The 16403-nt window shown below is 43.0% G+C and overlaps 4 protein-coding genes across 5 annotated transcripts; 1 reads left to right on the forward strand and 3 right to left on the reverse strand.

Annotated features, from left to right (window-relative positions):
• Positions 1-2260: 2260 nt before the first annotated feature.
• mettl5 (methyltransferase 5, N6-adenosine) lies at positions 2261-4621 on the forward strand. Of its 2 annotated transcripts, none has more exons than XM_062457930.1 (8): positions 2261-2484; positions 2682-2804; positions 2938-3052; positions 3150-3334; positions 3419-3501; positions 3577-3628; positions 3709-3758; positions 4233-4621. In XM_062457930.1, the coding sequence occupies exons 1-8, from the start codon at positions 2475-2477 to the stop codon at positions 4272-4274; spliced, it is 660 nt and encodes a 219-aa protein (XP_062313914.1). In that variant the 5' UTR covers positions 2261-2474; the 3' UTR covers positions 4275-4621. The 2 variants fall into 2 exon arrangements, with proteins under 2 accessions (XP_062313914.1, XP_062313915.1); XM_062457931.1 differs by having other exon boundaries at positions 2264-2420.
• On the reverse strand, positions 3828-7911 carry ssb (small RNA binding exonuclease protection factor La). The gene is made up of 12 exons (XM_062457909.1): positions 7759-7911; positions 6859-6922; positions 6667-6770; positions 6402-6576; positions 6208-6315; positions 6020-6123; positions 5833-5895; positions 5708-5750; positions 5252-5389; positions 4977-5169; positions 4608-4751; positions 3828-4456 (listed from the first exon to the last, which is right to left on the reverse strand). The coding sequence occupies exons 2-12, from the start codon at positions 6913-6915 to the stop codon at positions 4368-4370; spliced, it is 1218 nt and encodes a 405-aa protein (XP_062313893.1). The 5' UTR covers positions 6916-6922; positions 7759-7911; the 3' UTR covers positions 3828-4367.
• A 132-nt stretch (positions 7912-8043) lies between these two features.
• On the reverse strand, positions 8044-11045 carry klhl23 (kelch-like family member 23). Its single transcript, XM_062457885.1, has 4 exons — positions 10609-11045; positions 9000-10229; positions 8752-8904; positions 8044-8667 (listed from the first exon to the last, which is right to left on the reverse strand). Exons 2-4 carry the CDS (start codon positions 10222-10224, stop codon positions 8357-8359), a joined length of 1689 nt encoding a protein of 562 aa, XP_062313869.1. The 5' UTR covers positions 10225-10229; positions 10609-11045; the 3' UTR covers positions 8044-8356.
• A 298-nt stretch (positions 11046-11343) lies between these two features.
• phgdh (phosphoglycerate dehydrogenase) lies at positions 11344-16191 on the reverse strand. Its single transcript, XM_062457888.1, has 12 exons — positions 15889-16191; positions 15103-15254; positions 14654-14719; positions 14481-14535; positions 14198-14296; positions 13766-13898; positions 13508-13656; positions 13264-13416; positions 12646-12784; positions 12209-12336; positions 11888-12104; positions 11344-11757 (listed from the first exon to the last, which is right to left on the reverse strand). The coding sequence occupies exons 1-12, from the start codon at positions 16024-16026 to the stop codon at positions 11603-11605; spliced, it is 1584 nt and encodes a 527-aa protein (XP_062313872.1). The 5' UTR covers positions 16027-16191; the 3' UTR covers positions 11344-11602.
• Between the last annotated feature and the right edge of the window lie 212 nt (positions 16192-16403).

A 16403-nucleotide genomic window follows, 5' to 3' on the forward strand; every position in this document is an offset into this window, starting at 1 on the left:
GGAGTGATATGGAGGTCTAGATGGAGTGATATGGAGGTCTAGATGGAGTGATATGGAGGGGTTATGGAAGTCTGGGTGGAGTGTAGGGTTGCCAACTTCCTCAAACCCAAATGAGGGACACTTTCTTCCAGGTGACCAACAATAAGTAACAATAATGGAAATCGCAAGGTTTCATTAGCCAAACCATAAGTCTACTCATTTCAGTGTAATTTTGGCAAACCACTACTTGCTTGGCGTTTGCGTGAGTTTTGGCGCGTTTACAGTAGCCTATTATTGTCCGGCGAGGCTGTGATTGGAATACGGGACTGGAGCTGTCCCTGACGGGACAAATCAAAATCACCCATCATTCGGGATGTCCCGGACACTTCGGGACGGTTGGTAACCCTAGTGGAGTCATATGGAGGGGTCACTGTCACTCCCTAGTGGAGTGATATGGAGGGGTGATTGTCATTGTTTAACATTGTAGTCAACCTTGTGTCTTGCCTCTCTAACATTACACATTTGAGGTTGAGTGGCTGCAAAAGCCATAGCAAATACAATATTATAACTTCACTTTTCCAGAACTTTGTGGTGTCAGACGCATACAAAATGTAGTATGCACACAGGTATGTGAAGTATTTACAAGTATATGAAAGATGATCTGATCCACTGACATGTGGTCAATGTTTTGAGTCATGTCCAATACAAAACAGTTCATCCTAGCATGCCCATCCACACCAAAGGAAGCACCCTCATGCAGCCCATCCATCCACCATAGATGTTCACCACCAGCAGCAGAAGAGAAGGAAGCGGTGGATCCTCCGCAGCCCCATCCATCCCACATCACACAAATAAAGTATAACAGATTAGAGTTGAACTTATATGTCCTTATGTATAATAGAGCATAGAATAAAATAATGAAATGAATCAGAATACGTACTTTGGATAAGTCTTTTGACCGGGGAGAAGACAGAACCTTGTGTGTGTGTGGAATTTAATTATCTGCAGTATGAATCAAGGAGTTACTCATGTTTAGTAGTTTTATTCCCAACAGATGTGGTTACATTCTGTTAAGGGCACTAGAGATATTCCACAAACACAAGCCTAGCATGTGCTTTTAGTTTTTCCAGATGGGAATGTACATGATGCAGCAATGTAAGGGCAGCATCGTCTAGACTTCTACTCTTCATGTAGGCAAACTGGAGTTGATCTGCCAGGTTCTGGACTGTCTCTTGTAGTTGGAAAAAGTATCAGACATTTAAAACTCTTCATCACCACTGATGTAAGAGCTACAGGTTGGAAGTCATTGGGAAGTCTGGGTCTGCTCTTCTTTGGAACAAGGCAGATGGCAGAGGTCTTCCACAGAGCTGGAACTGTGTGTTCCTCCAAGGACCAGTTGAACAGTTCACAGAAGACAGGGCCAGTCTCCAGGAGCTTGTTATTACTGATGTTCTCAGGACATGATGCTTTGTTGACTTTGGAACTTTAGTGAAGTTAAGCCTCAAAGCAACTCTAGAACGAGTTCAGAGTATCTGCAAATGTGCCCCAATCCTTAAGGCTCATGTAGGGAGTCAGGTGGCTGAGCGGTGAGGGAAGCGGGCTAGTAATCAGAAGGTTGCCAGTTCGAGTCCCGGCCGTGCAAAATGACGTTGTGTCCTTGGGCAAGGCACTTCACCCTACTTGCCTCGGGGGGAATGTCCCTGTACTTACTGTAAGTCGCTCTGGATAAGAGCGTTTGCTAAATGACTAAATGTAAATGTTGCGGGGTATTCATTGGTTCTCTGTAGTCCCAGAAAACTAAGGCCACTCCAGGCATCACACATCTGTCCACATTGATATATTTTCCACCTTTTCTTTAGGCTATTTTAGCTTCCTTCATTTGTTTAATTCATTTTATCAAATTACACTGGATCTTGACACCTATGGAATATGTACATTTGTTTCTAATTGTGTGTGATTTTAATTTCTTTAAATTATCCAATGTTTATTATTCGAACCTATTTTCAAATATTATACCTTTCTATATAATTGTCTCATCAAACATCATCACATATGCCAGTTTTACTTGTTTCTTGCCTCTCTCAAACCATTCAAATATCTTGTTGCGGTCTAGTGACACAGCCTTCGTCATCCAATTCGCTAGGTGGCGCTGTCAGATAAAACGAGGGTCCTAGAACTGCGGTCCTGAAACTGCGGTACTGAAACTGCAGCTCTCCGGCTCTCCGGGCTCTCCAGGTACATGCTACTCATAAATTGGGCAAGAAGAGCCATGTGAAATACGTTGAACCTACTAAACAATCTTTTCCAGACAGGGGTGCACCTGAGGGCAAAACAACGGAACAGAAACAATAGGTTCCATTCCTTTTCGGATTGTTTTTATTGATACTCCGCTGTAATAGCGTACCTCGTTTTGGTTTCCTGTAGCAGACAGTTTTCGTCCGGTGAGGAGTTTGAACTTGAATACAGGGTTGGAAGTTGGAGCGTGGTGTGGTATAATGTTTGCACGTAATGCATATAACATTTTTATCGTAACGTACAATATAACATATTACTTAATTTACTTTTTTTCAAACATTCTCGGTTCACAACATACTGTAGTGTTTATGAATTAGCCGCCGGCGTCATCTAGAAAAAATGTGTTTACAAAACGTTCAGACTTAAAATTCTACTTTTACCGTTCACATTCTTTCTGGACAATTCAGGCGACAGAGTGCAGAGGATCAAAATGAAATTGAAAGAGCTCGAGAGTTGCCTTCAACAAGTAGACGTCTTTGAGGAACCAAAAATTCTTCTCGAACAGTATCCAACAAGCCCACATATTGCAGGTATCTTCATCCTCGTTGACGTTTCCCTCGCAAGCTAATGTGTTAGCAAACGTGTTGGGTCAAGCATTGCTTTCAGTTTTACTACTACACGCACTGTATCTCGCTACAGCTAAATTATGGTTTTCTCTTTCAGCATGTATGCTTTACACGATCCATAACACATATGATGACATCGAGGGCAAGTTAGTTGCAGATTTGGGATCTGGTTGTGGCGTTCTCAGTATTGGGGCGGCAGTCCTCGGCGCAGGGTAAGATTTCAGACAGTTGTGTGATGGCAAAACGTGAAAACAAAGACTGATCTTTCAAAATCAAATTATAATTTTACTGCCTTTCTATTATTTACAGTCTGTGTGTGGGGTTCGACATTGATGGTGATGCACTGGAGATATTCAGAAGGAACACAGAGGAATTTGAACTCACCGACATAGATTTGATCCAGTGTGACATGTGCACGATGGCTATTGAATCTTACGCCAAAAAGTTTGACACTGTGATAATGAATCCCCCATTTGGCACAAAACACAACCAAGGTGACATAACCGTTAATGTTCAATTATGAATGAATGTCCTGCCACATGTCATTAATGTTGAATATTTACTTTTATGAAACACAGGCATGGACATGCAGTTTCTCAGGAAAGCGCTGACAATGGCAGAGACAGCTGTATATTCACTACACAAGACATCAACGCGAGAAGTATGTTCTAAATGTGATTGTTCCAGTTGGTAATCTTCATCCCATTATATGGTCTAATTTCAACTCTGATTACAGCACATACAGAAGAAGGCAACTGACTGGGGAGTCAAAATGGAAGTAATTGCAGGTCGGCGATTCTTTGCAAAACATTAGTTCATTGTACATGCCGTCAGTCAACACGACCTAATGATTTAATCTCCATTTCAGAGCTGAGATACGACTTGCCAGCATCGTACAAGTTCCACAAAAAAAAATCGGTAAGATAACGTTTATACTTCCGTTTTCCAAAACGCCAACAAAATATCCAAAACTTTATAGACAGAGGCTACTAAAATCAAACTTTATTGGCTATATTCACAAGGGCAAACGTGAAAGGAACCATTCCTATTTTTCTACTTAACCTTTCCATGTAAAAAGAATAGAGGGAAAAGAAAATGGCACTCATTGATCTCGCACTGCCAGATGCGGTAATAACGTTCCTCTCCTGCCTTGCTTTCTGAGCATCAATGAAGTGGCGAGCCATAAACAAGATACTATCATCATGCACATCTTTATATCCCACTGACGCACATAAGCATTGTATGCTCCTGTAAAAATTAAATGCTTTGTAGAAAATGAAACTAGTTAAATAATACATTTAAAGCAAGCTGGGGAAAGAGGAACACAATATGAGACGTACAACTGACAATGGTTTTGTGAAACTGATGTCGATCTTACATTCTGGTTTTCAGGTTGACATCAGGGTGGACTTTATAAGATTCTCCACAACATGAAACTTCCAGTGGAATGGATTTAGTTCATTTTAGGCTTTTTCAATGTTCCTTTCTATCAAGTTTTTTTGAGCTATGTTTTTTTGTATCTGCAATCTAAGATCCATTCTCAGTTTTGACCACCTTTGCAGCTGGGGTGTGGTCATCTGCACCTTCCAGCGCTCGCTTTTTGGGGCTTGGAGCTCCTGGGAAAGATCATTAAAATGAAGTCAGATGAGACATTCTACACACACACACACACACACACACACACACAATGTATTGATTGACTGGCAAATATTTCAGTCCAAGGTCACTGTTCTTTATGCAGATATGTAATAAAACGTCTCAACTTACCATCATCATCGTTATCGCTGTCAAACACGGTCTTCTTGCCTTTGAACTGAGATTTATTCTGATCTCGTCCACCCCTATCCCTATCCCTCCGGCCTCCTCCTCTTCCTCCTCCTCCTCCTCGGCCACCTGATCTACCTCTGCCACCTGACAAGACATTCAAAATAATAAGCGCCCAATATCTAATCCTGCATTACACAATTCAAAAATGGAGAGTTCCAAAATGTGATAAATCACCTAAAACGTTACGTCTATAGACACAATAGAACATCCCATACTGAAATGAGATGCATCACCTAAAACGTTATGTCTATAGACACAATAGAACATCCCATACTGAAATGAGATGCATATCGTTAACGTGTGCAGTACCTCTGCCTCTGCCTCTCTTATTGAAAGTTTCTTGCTGGTCTTGGATCATCTTCTTCAGTAGTTCTTTCTCAGCATCGCCCTCTTCCACAACTTCCCATGCAACATCTTGGTCCTTCAGTTGCAAAGTCCCTTCATTCGCCTCTGTAGCCTTAGCAAGAGCTTCTTTAGCACTTGCTCTGAAGAGGATGGTACCCTTTGGAATAAGGAAGATGTGTTATTTTCTTTTTGCAGACAAAAATATGCTTTAGAAACAGATGGTTAAGTTCAGGTAATACCTCTTTGGCACCCCTGGAAAAGTCAATCCATTTGATTTGACCATGTCCTGAGAACAATTCATGAAAATCGGATCTCGACACAAACTCAAGCGCCCCAGAGAATTTCAGCAAGCATCCTGTCTGCTCATCCAGAGATTTCTGCAAAACAAGAAGGTAATAAGGAATGAGTAACCATGTAGGTTGAGGCCGAACCGCACCGCAGGTACAAATCTGGCCTGGACCTTTGCTGCATGTCTCACCCCTCTCCCTGCCTATCTTCTCACACTTCACTTAAAATGGTCCAATAACGCATGAAAAATTCACAAAATATAAAAGAGTTTTGTTTTATGTGGTATACTGTATGCATCTCAATTAAAGTCAAGTAAAACAATTAAATATTTATTCACAAGTGAAAAATCACCAAGGAGAGGAACAGAAAAGGCAGTAGTGTAAACAGAATAACATAATATTTCTTACCATTTCCTCTTTATCTACTTGTATTTGTTTTTCATCCTTGTCCCTATAAAACACAACAGCAAGTATTTATTCTGATCCTTGATTATTACAATTTAATTTAATTTCTCTGTGTGCTCAGTACTTACTGTTTAGCTTTAGCTGCCTTGTTAGATTTCCATTCAATTTTCTTCTTTGCATGGTAGTCCGGTCTGGAATGTCAAAAACAGAATAATTTAAACTGTCAGCTTTGAAAAGCATAATGCAGTAAAACATCAATTGGAATCTACTCAAAAATGTAATCTTGATTGTCGCTCTACTTTATGGCTAACCCACCTCAACATAATGAGCATTTCATTGTCATTAAAAGTTTTGATGTCTGTACGTTCAATGAACTGCTTTGCTGATTCTTCTGTGTCAAAGGTCAAGAAGACAGAGCCCTAAAATGCAATAAAAAATAGTGGTTATTAATTAGTTCCATGTAAATATTTACTTTCATGTAATGTGCTTCCTATCCACATTACCTTGAACTTCTTATCCAGAGTTCTCCTCATCTGGTAGTTCTCTATGTTGCCCTTACCGTTCAGCCAGACCTGAATATCATCAAGGGTTGTGTCCAGTGGAAAACCTTTCTAGAGAATGACAAACAATGATATTATGAAGAGGAATGTGTATACATTCTTGTAGATTATTTGTTCATTCACTTTGACTAACTTACAAGGTAGACCGATCTGTGCTTCAGAGCATCTTTGTATTGATCATTCACTTCCGGCAGCGGTTTGCTTAGAACCCTCCTCATTTTGGTCTTGTCCTCACTCATTTCCAAAAGACCCGATTTTGACTTGCGCAAGGATTCAATGATGACATTGGTATCTGTTGTTAAACACTTTAATCTAAAAAAACAAAGAAAAAGGGAGGTAGTAAGAGATGGGATGGAGCAACAAGCTATTGAAATCTAAAGAAATTGTACCAAGTTTGTATACCTGTTAAACTTGAGCATAGTCTCAAAGGGAACCCAGCCATCATCAAGCTGCAGCTGTTCTTTCAGAAACTTGTCGCGGGGAAGGTTGTGATTGCCAAAGTAGTACTGTCAAGAGAAACGAACACGTTACATTATGCTGCATTTCATATGGTGCATAATACAATGTAATCATTTATAGACATGAAATTAGTACCTCAATCTGACGAGCAACCTTAATCTCAAGGGGAGACATTTCTTGATTGTCTTCCATGACAGTTCTGTGTGGAAAATAATCAAATGAAAGCGAAAAACTTTACTCATACAGTATTGATTTAATGACAACTGTTAATAATAATACGTCACTTTGCAGTACTTTATTTGGATGGGAGATCGTGCAACCCCACTGAGGCCTGGGAGGCAATCCATTTATTTCCACTCAAATCCATCTATGCCCAGTAACATAGCAGCAGAACACACCGGCTGGACGGCCAACCATACTGATATGGGCGTTTAAGCAGTCAAGTGAGTTCCCACAGCACATTTCATTACGATAGGATCTAATCAAACACCAAAGCCTATGTGCCTAGTGCTAGCTAGCTTAAGTTGCCTTCTCCCATGTCTGTTAAGTGAAATGCACCTGATATTCAAATTGTTTCAGTAACACGGGTATAGTGGGGGTCTCTAAATGTAATGTAACGTCAGCTAACTACTTTCTAAAATTGAGAAACTCTAATCAGTGAGCCTCCCACAAGTTAGGCTACTCTTAGCCAGGCTAGTAGTGCAAGCAAGCCTGGCCTGTCTAATGAGCCGGTGCGTTTTAGACAGCGCAACGCATCTTTTGATACTTCATCTTTTCGGAGATAAGCCAACAGATACCGCTAACCATAACACATGCACTAAGACACAGTGTTAGATTGCCAACTGAAGCGGTACAGCAACGTACTACCTCTGGCTTTAATTCACACTAGTTAGCTAGGCTAGTTCACTGCCGCTAGCCGCTGGGTAAATGGAAGGACAGCGAATCAACACATGTGGAGAAGTCGGCCGTGGATTTTTCAAAAGACAAACGTAAACGGCTCATCCATTGGGAAAGCATGTGTTCGGTTATACTTACTGTGATGCGTGGACTATTTGGATGAATTCGTTCGATAGCTGTCTACTTTAGAGTTTGCCACAGGACTTGCGATGAATTCTCACTTCAATCGTTTTGGCTCTATCACGCTGGTAGCAGCAAGCATGCAGAGGGAGCAATGCGTGTTACGGATGGCAATCAGGTCCAAATATAGTATTACATAGCGCTTCGTTATGTTTCCAAGAAATGGCACAATGTTGCTAGTTGGCTGGCACTAAGAAAATAAAACATACTTAGTAAAATCTTTATTTACAAATCTGACACTGCAATGTACAGATCAAACTCTGAATCTATTTTCCCAATGCATAAAACGATGCTTAGTTGAAGGTTGTTTAGTACTTTGATATCCGTGTAAAATGTTTCCCCGAATGGTCATTTTTTGGCAATATAATACGAAATATTAGGAAGTATGTTTAAATTTTAGAACAAACACACAGATGTCTCGTCACGAGACATTATATTCGTTTTTAAATACCTTCCAAATTGTGCTTTTGAACTATATGACACTTAGGCTAGAAGGCATGCTCATGTTACCAAATTTGGCACAGGGAAAGGCACTTACCAATAAAACAAACTGACACTATACACTGTAAACACAAACACAACCATGTGATCGTGCTGCGCTGGGGAGGTTTCCGACAATCTCCCAGGTGTCCAGTTCAGGGTCATACTTTTCTATGCTTTGCAGATAAGTCCCCTTTGAGTAAGAATAGCCGCCTGTCACGTAGATGGATCCGTTTATTACTGCCGCCCCGCACTCCATCCTCCTCTCCTTCATCACAGACATCTGCCTCCAGTCGTTACTGTCAAAGTCATAGCTGTCTGTGATGGTCGTCTGCCCGCCCACCAGGTACAGTTTGTTGTTGAGAGACACCGAGCACAGCCCATACTCTGAGGAGGAGAGAAGAATGATCAGAATCATAGTTGTGTGTGTAAAGAAAATGCAACAACTACTTGTGGTATAATTGGTCCTACCTGGATGAGGACTTATGGTGAGAATGTTCCACTCATTAATGTCCGGTCTGTAGGTCTGAATCTTTTCGTAGGTACAGCTTCCTCTGGACCCATAGTGGCCTCCAGTCACATAGATTGTGTCACTTTTTACACAAGCTGTGGCATTCCCCACACCTTAGCAGAAGAGTATTAATATATTAATAGGTAGTATCATTCTGTGAATTATATGTACAGTATGCAGTAAGAAAACGTCAGTGTTCACAATGTACCTTGGATCATATTAGCAACAGGGAACCACTTTCTCTTCAAAGGATCATAAAACTCTGTCTCCTCTTCTGGTGCTCCCCCTCTGTACCCGCCGATGGCATAAATACAGCCATGCAAGGTGACGGAGCAGTGGTAGTATCTGGCAGTGAGCATGGGACAGCCCTCTGTCCATGCGTCACCGTCACAGTCATATATCCACACTGTGTCCAGGGCCTCGATGTTGTCTGTCCTGTAACCTCCTGTCACGTAGATATTCGCCCCCAGTAAGGTGACACCATAGCTTTCTCTCGTATGGTCCGGCATATCCTTGCCCTGCACCCATGTGTTGCTGATTGGATCCCAAATGTGGACCTCAGACAGCGGATGCCAGTAGTACCCTCCGATGACATACATGCTGGACGAGCGTTTTCTGCAGTTTGCAGAAGTCTCCTTGCAGGTAGACTTCAAGGAGTGGACAATCAGAGATCTCACTTTTCTCTCGTTCCCCAGTAAGCCTTGTCTCTGTTCGTCCAGAGCTGTGTTGAAGTACATCTCATCAAGGTCCATGTGGATACAATGGAGCAGGTCCTGCACGTGATCAACACGGGAATCCAAGTCATGGGTAACCCATTTGACCACTGCGTCCAGAAGCACACTATCCTTCCACACGTTGAGGTTGTCAGCCGACAACACCGATTTGAGTTTCCCACAATCCACCTCCAGAAACTCCTCCTGCTGAATGAGCTCCTCAAAGCGACTGAGCATGACCCTGCGCGCCTCGCGCTCCAGGGCGGGGCAAACGTGCAGCTCAGCGAAACAGTGCATGCCCAGGCAGTTGTCCACATCCAAGAAGCGAATGAGAAAGTCCTCACAAGCCTGTTTGACAGGGCTGAACTGCAGAAGGTCAGCCGCCTCCAGCAGACTTTGTACGTTGCTCTGGGTGATGCTCACCCTTGACGTGTAGACGTAGTCCACCAAAGCCGCCAAAACTTCAACGTCAATTCCAGTCAGCTTGATGAGGTTGTTTGACCTCTCCTTCATGTCAGCTGTGAACATGACTTTAAAATAGGAGCTGCAAGCTGAGAGCGCTACCTTGTGACAGTTAAAGACCTGTCCTGTGGCACACTGTAGGGTGATGTCTGTGAAAAAGCCATTGGCATAGAAGTCTTTGAGAGAGTCCAGTAAATATGTGGGATGGGGGATGTCACAGAAGTCATAGATGTAGTCGTCTTTTCCCTCGTCTGACATGGCGCCTATAGGAAATGGACAGATGGACATGAGATCTACATTTGCATCATGAATTATTAAAAAGATCAAATATAAAAACGTTAAATAGGCTATCCAATGTCCAAAGTCGCATATGCAAGGATGACAAATAGTACAATTTAAAGTGTCACGTTCCTTTTTTTTTTACCAATATCAAAAAATTTTGTTAATGGTTTCTTAATTCAACAGATTAACAACAAATACGTAAATGCCTTACTGGAACCTTCAGTCATGTAGGCTACTCATCTTTACTCTCTAATCATAGCATGTGTCACTCTAAATATGAACACTGACGAATTCAAATAATGCACTTAAACAATATTCAACAAAACCTAAAAGCAATCTATCACGTTATAGTGTGCTTACCTCAATGGGACATTAACGGACGCCGCGAGCCTTGAAAAAGGAGCTGAAGGACGCTCGTGTCCTGTTGTCTGAGCCGCAGTTCAGTAGCCTACACTCGTGAACCTCAAATTAGCCCTAAAGGTTTGCACCGCTGTCCTATTTTGGTATCTGTGTATAGTTGGAGAGGCGCCGGCTGTCACCCTGCCGCTCCATATCCAAGCCAGCCTAAGTGCATTATACCCAGCCAAAGAGAATGTCTTCAGCGACCGAACAACAACAATCCCCGTTATTCCGACTGCCACACATTCTCCGTGGCCACGACAATGGTCGAGAAGAGATGCTACAAGGACGCTGGGACAACTAAAGGGCAGGTCCACACCTACCACAGCTGACTAAATACGATTCCGTTTGAAGTAAGGTCTGGGCTTCCAGCTACACAGAAAAAGACACTTCCCATTCACTACTCAATTTTTCTCTTTCGTTGCCATGGCAGTGTTAGCCTAATCCTAATAAGGATTAAAACCATTGCATAATCTGCATTCTACCAGAGTTCAATGAATGAACCCATCTATTATGATTCAAACCAGTCTGTAATTCGAAATGTGGTACATTTATTAATAGGCAAGTAAAAAAAAAAAAATACAGCTAGGGAGTGGGTTATATAGGCTATATTAATGGTCATCGCAGATTAGGCACTGTGCATCTACAACCAACTACTGACTTCAATCGCCAAAAGTAGTCAACAAATGGAAACGGTTTCATGTCAATTACATTTAATCTACAAATAGCCAGCACCTGAAATACAATTCAAACACTATGACAAGTATCACAGAATGAAACAAATTGTAACAAAAAACATAGGTCTCTCTACATGAAACGTGTTATTATTATTGTAAGTAGCCTATCAACAAGCTAAACAGGGAACCTCTTGAATAATGCTAACAGTCTTGAGTGGTTAGATTAGACATTGGAATGTTACACTTGTAGAAATGTCAGTAGAAATGTTCTGCATCGTTTACAGAGAGAGCTGGACAGCTTCTTTCACAAGAGGGTTCAGGGCACCCAGTTCCCCCAGCAGAGAGGATAACCCCACACAGAACCACGACTCCCCACCGCTGGCTGCTGGCCCGCTGAACGCCTGCATCTCCACTCCAGCTGTGGCCAGCACACCTGCAGGGACACAGAGACACACGCACGCTAAAGAAGAGGTGACAGTCAGAGGAAATAAGATAGTGTCTGGCAGCATGTTTGAGAGGGCTTCTCAGCGAGGTGCAAGGAGGCAGCCAGGGGGCGCTGTTACCGGTGACGGCCTGCAGCAGCTGAGGGCCTCCGGCAGCCTTGAAGAAGAGCAGGTTTCCAGTGAGAGGGACAGGCTGGCGGAACGTGCTGCTGTCAAGCCCCAACAGCACCGGCACGCCTCCTTGTACGGAACCAGAAGCCTGGAACCTGGAGCCCTTGGTGGAGAGCTCCACGTCGCACAGGTTCCCCTCACATGCCTGGAGGTGGTTTTTGTTTACCTGGAGAGAAAAGGACAAAGCCGACTCACTATAGTATTCTACAGTCACTGATGATCGATCTTATCAGAATGTTGTCTTTGCATGCTGTGTCTTTGTATATTTACCGTTATCCCAGACTCTTTGGCCAGGGTAAGGACATTGACCAAATTGGGGCAGCCCTTGGACCCGTCAGTCAGGAGTCCAACCATCACAGCAGAAGTCATGTAGCCAGTGGAGCTTTTCAGGCAGTCACCTGGTTCACACCAAACAATGCTACATGTTAATGCATGACAGGTGATTTGGACTCTGTAATAACTGATAGTGACCACCAGAGGGCAGCAAACTGCAGATCATTAAATTAAATTCCCCTTAGGAACGTCATTGACGGTCTCTCAAGTCCTCAACAGAGACAATGTGGGACAACAGGAGTATGCATGTGTTTAAAATACTACCCCTCAGACAATCAGGGTATTGCAGTAAGCAAAAGTGAACTTTATAGGATGATATATCAATTATGTTCATCTGGGCAGCGTCAGAGAAAAGGCAAGTATTGAGCTACTACCTTGAGTGGTGATTTGGACAGCACTGTGGGGTGTCTTGGAGGTGGTGCATGACTGTAGCACGGCCCCCAGGGCCTCCCCAAGCTTGATCCACAGGTGAGACTCAGGGGAGAATGTGCTGGCTAAAACCTGCGCATTCACCTGTGTTCCATACATGACATTATATATGTGAACATTAATTATTAGTTGGGGGGGGGGGGGGGGGGGAATAACTGATGTGTTTGCTTTGACAGTGTTTGTAGTCATTTAGGAGTTCAATTGTTTGTAAGATGTGTTGTGAAAAATAATCATACTGTCATTTGTTGTTTTAATGCCTACTACATGTCTTAACATGTCCTAAGAATTTCACTTCCCAGAAAGACCTGTGTTATAATGCGCATATGACAAATAAATCTATTGTTTTTCTTTGTAAAGGCAACTGTTTATCTACTAATTCCTAAGTCACCAACCTTGAATGTTCAGTTTTGTGTAACACAATGGCTCTTGGCTAACAAGGCACATTCTGAGAATGTTCAAGGTCCTTTCCTCCACAGGGACACTCCCATACTGGTCGAAGCAACAGCCAATCACAATCTAAGATTACAAGGCATCCTCTTTAGATCGGGGGTAGGACAACTCACAGCTCCAACCAGGCCTTTGCCCTTCACCATGTCCACGATCTGCAAGGCAATGTCCTGCCCACAGCGAGCCTGCGCCTCCTTGGTGCTGGCCCCCAGGTGAGGACAGCTGACCACGTTGGGATGGTTCACCAGCGAGCGCTCCTTCGGTGGCTCCTGTCACGAGACAGAGCAGCACGCAGGGCGACGGTTGATACGAAAGAAACATGAGGAAATAAAAGAAACTAATCGTATTCGGTTTTCTTGCCTCAACAAAGACATCCAGACCAGCTCCTCCACACTGACCCGACTCCAGAGCTCTGAGGAGAGACGCCTCATCGATGATGCCTCCCCGCGCACAGTTCACTACCTTAACGCCTTTCTTACACTTGGCGAACGAGGCATCGTTCAGCAAACCTGTAGGAGGTGACAGTTCACGAGGAATTTGGTCAAACAGAGCCTGGTTTGTAGGGTTATAAAAACATCCCATGACTGTCCCCTTTCTGGAGGGGCCCCTCATCCTCACCAGTGGTGGCAGGCATCAGAGGAGTGTGGACAGTGATGTAGTCACACTGGGGCCACAGCTGTTCCAGGGACATCTGCTCCACCCCCCAAGTGGCCGTCACCTCAGGTGGGGTGATAGGGTCGTAACCGATGGTCTGGTGAGAAACACAGAACTAAAGGGAGTCAGGTGGCTGAGCGGTGAGGGAGTCGGACTAGTAATCCGAAGGTTGCCAGTTCGATTCCCGGCCGTGCAAACTGACGTTGTGTCCTTGGGCAAGGTACTTCACCCTACTTGCCTCGGGGGAATGTCCCTGTACTTACTGTAAGTCGCTCTGGATAAGAGCGTCTGCTAAATGACTAAATGTAACTTCATCAAATCTAAAGGGTATGGGAGAATGACAACTTTTTTGACACAAACTTTAGACATGTACGGAATAAAAGATCCTCAACCGACCTTCATACCAAAGGACTGCATTCTGGTGGCGACCTCCTTTCCGATTCTTCCAAGTCCAACTATTCCAAGTGTTTTACCGTACAGCTCTGCACCCATGAACTGCAGAATAATCAAACTAAACCTTGATCCTGCTCCACAGAGACTTTAAGAACGCGTGAACAGAAGCATCAACTGACTAGTGATGACTGGATGAACAATGCCCCATAAAAGGCTTACAGTCAAAATAAACCCCTAAATATCACAGTATTATTAGTATTACAGATATAAATGTAATACTGTTTACCTTTTTACGATCCCAGTTCCCTGCTTTCATGGACATGGCTGCTTGTGGTACATATCTACAATGATACAGGGGTTTCTTTAACTTTGGAAGAAAGCACAACAAATACCAAATTTGCCCTAGATAGATCAAGTGAGGCTGTGTCGAGTATTTCCAATACCTGGGTAATACCTTACCTTGACAGGCTCATTATCAGGGTACATGTCAGCTCCGCGGCACTGATGGTGTTGCCACTCGGTGTGCTGAAATAACAGAATTAGACTTTGAAACTGAGGAGAGATCAACAGTGACAGTGACAAGTACTTAGGATTCAATTAAAAACTTTATTCACACTTACAATAAAGGGTTGTACAAAGAATATCCCCCCCCAACATCCTGAACTACAGTGTGCATGCTTTTATCTTCTCATCTTTGCAAACTTCAGGGAGTCAGGTGGCTGAGCGGTTAAGGAATCGGGCTAGTAATCCGAAGGTTGCTAGTTCGATTCCCGGCCGTGCCAAATGACGTTGTGTCCTTGGGCAAGGCACTTCACCCTACTTGCCTCGGGGGGAATGTCCCTGTACTTACTGTAAGTCGCTCTGGATAAGAGCGTCTGCTAAATGACTAAATGTAAATGTAAACTTACTTCATAACTATTATGCCCTTCTTGGTGGCAGCGTCCACATCCACGTTGTCAACACCAGTTCCAGCTCTGCCAATGATCTGGAGGTTATCAGCTGCACTGATGATATCAGCTGTAACCTTTGTTGCAGATCGCACCACCAGTCCATCATAGTCCTAGAGGAAAATGTGTCATTATGAGACATTTTGCAAATGGTTGTGTGCATTAAAACTGTGCTACAGAATCATACATTGATTAGTTAGGAACCATACTGGTTTACATATGTAAAACATCATGACCAAAAAATATAATTTAAAAAGTCAAACTTCAACATCAAACTTCATCTCAAAATGTGTCTTCTCCATAGTGATGATGTTGACCATGCATAGTTGTTACAGCTCAGTGAGATGGAAGGGAATTCTGTACCCACAAAGGGTTAGAATCTCAGCACATCTCGGATGCAGTTGCATCAGATAAGAGGGCGGTACTAGCATGCGTGTAATCAGGGAAGGTAAAACTGGGGAATGTATTTGCTGCTAATGCTAAAACTGTAAAAAAAGCCATGCAGTGTGTATCAGGAACCCTACGACGACGCAGCGCATTATATTATTAGAATAGAATCAAGTTGCACCTATATAGAATATTCCGCTAAAAAAACACAAAACACACCTTTGTGTCTCCAAAATATAAACTGCAATACGATGAGAAAGTGATCAAAAACCACTTTAAAGCGTGGTTTGTTTGTTTTTATGAGAAAAACTCGTGCAAGCCAAGTGTCATGCACGCACGCACTCGATTAAAAGAACCTACCTTGATCTCTGCAATCAACTCATCCTTACTCATATTTTGCTTCTCCGTCACTTGGATTCCATTCTCTTGAAGAAGCTTCTTGCAACAAGGATCAACACTTTCACTGATTAAAATTCGCTTGATGGATATCGGGGCCATTTTGCTGTTTTCAACAGTTCGGGTTAGCTCTTTTTCAGATGAATGGGCAATTCTTACGTAAACTGATGGATGGCAGGGCTACTGAAAGTTTCGGACCCAGTAGCTTTAGAAAATCAGTGTTTAGGACTGCCCCTTCTCAATACAAACCCGCCCCTTCTCATCTCCTGACGGTTAAAGACTATGGGATAGGCTATTTACCAGACCCAATGACTGACAGTGTGAAACACATTTCAGAGAAGGCAAGACAGTAAAATTAAACAAGAAAAGTGAAAGTAAGTTTAACAAAAGCATTTAGGGGATTCTGGCAAAATAGCCTCGCCCTCGTGTGTTTGATTCAACATACACAGCCAATCACCTGACTCAATTAAGCTACCACA

The sequence above is a fragment of the Osmerus eperlanus genome, chromosome 3 (assembly GCF_963692335.1).
Source record: "Osmerus eperlanus chromosome 3, fOsmEpe2.1, whole genome shotgun sequence".
Classification (NCBI taxonomy): Eukaryota; Metazoa; Chordata; class Actinopteri; order Osmeriformes; family Osmeridae; genus Osmerus; species Osmerus eperlanus.

What these genes read in the sequence shown, in the direction of transcription:
- ssb (XM_062457909.1), bottom strand. Translation starts at nt 6,915, where the DNA reads ATGGAAGACAATCAAGAAATGTCTCCCCTTGAGATTAAGGTTGCTCGT. An exon ending in AGGTTGCTCGTCAGATTGAG is followed by an intron (nt 6,771 to 6,858) that starts GTACTAATTTCA and finishes TTCTCTTGACAG; the next exon opens with TACTACTTTGGCAATCACAA. An exon ending in TTTCCAGGGGTGCCAAAGAG is followed by an intron (nt 5,170 to 5,251) that starts GTATTACCTGAA and finishes CTTATTCCAAAG; the next exon opens with GGTACCATCCTCTTCAGAGC.
- mettl5 (XM_062457930.1), top strand. An exon ending in TGGCACAAAACACAACCAAG is followed by an intron (nt 3,335 to 3,418) that starts GTGACATAACCG and finishes TATGAAACACAG; the next exon opens with GCATGGACATGCAGTTTCTC. An exon ending in AGTTCCACAAAAAAAAATCG is followed by an intron (nt 3,759 to 4,232) that starts GTAAGATAACGT and finishes TCTGGTTTTCAG; the next exon opens with GTTGACATCAGGGTGGACTT.
- phgdh (XM_062457888.1), bottom strand. Translation starts at nt 16,026, where the DNA reads ATGGCCCCGATATCCATCAAGCGAATTTTAATCAGTGAAAGTGTTGAT. An exon ending in AGTTGATTGCAGAGATCAAG is followed by an intron (nt 15,255 to 15,888) that starts GTAGGTTCTTTT and finishes ATTTTCCTCTAG; the next exon opens with GACTATGATGGACTGGTGGT. An exon ending in GCTGCTGCAGGCCGTCACCG is followed by an intron (nt 11,758 to 11,887) that starts GTAACAGCGCCC and finishes GTGTCCCTGCAG; the next exon opens with GTGTGCTGGCCACAGCTGGA.
- klhl23 (XM_062457885.1), bottom strand. Translation starts at nt 10,224, where the DNA reads ATGTCAGACGAGGGAAAAGACGACTACATCTATGACTTCTGTGACATC. An exon ending in TGTTGCTAATATGATCCAAG is followed by an intron (nt 8,905 to 8,999) that starts GTACATTGTGAA and finishes TCTTCTGCTAAG; the next exon opens with GTGTGGGGAATGCCACAGCT. An exon ending in CACCATAAGTCCTCATCCAG is followed by an intron (nt 8,668 to 8,751) that starts GTAGGACCAATT and finishes TCTCCTCCTCAG; the next exon opens with AGTATGGGCTGTGCTCGGTG.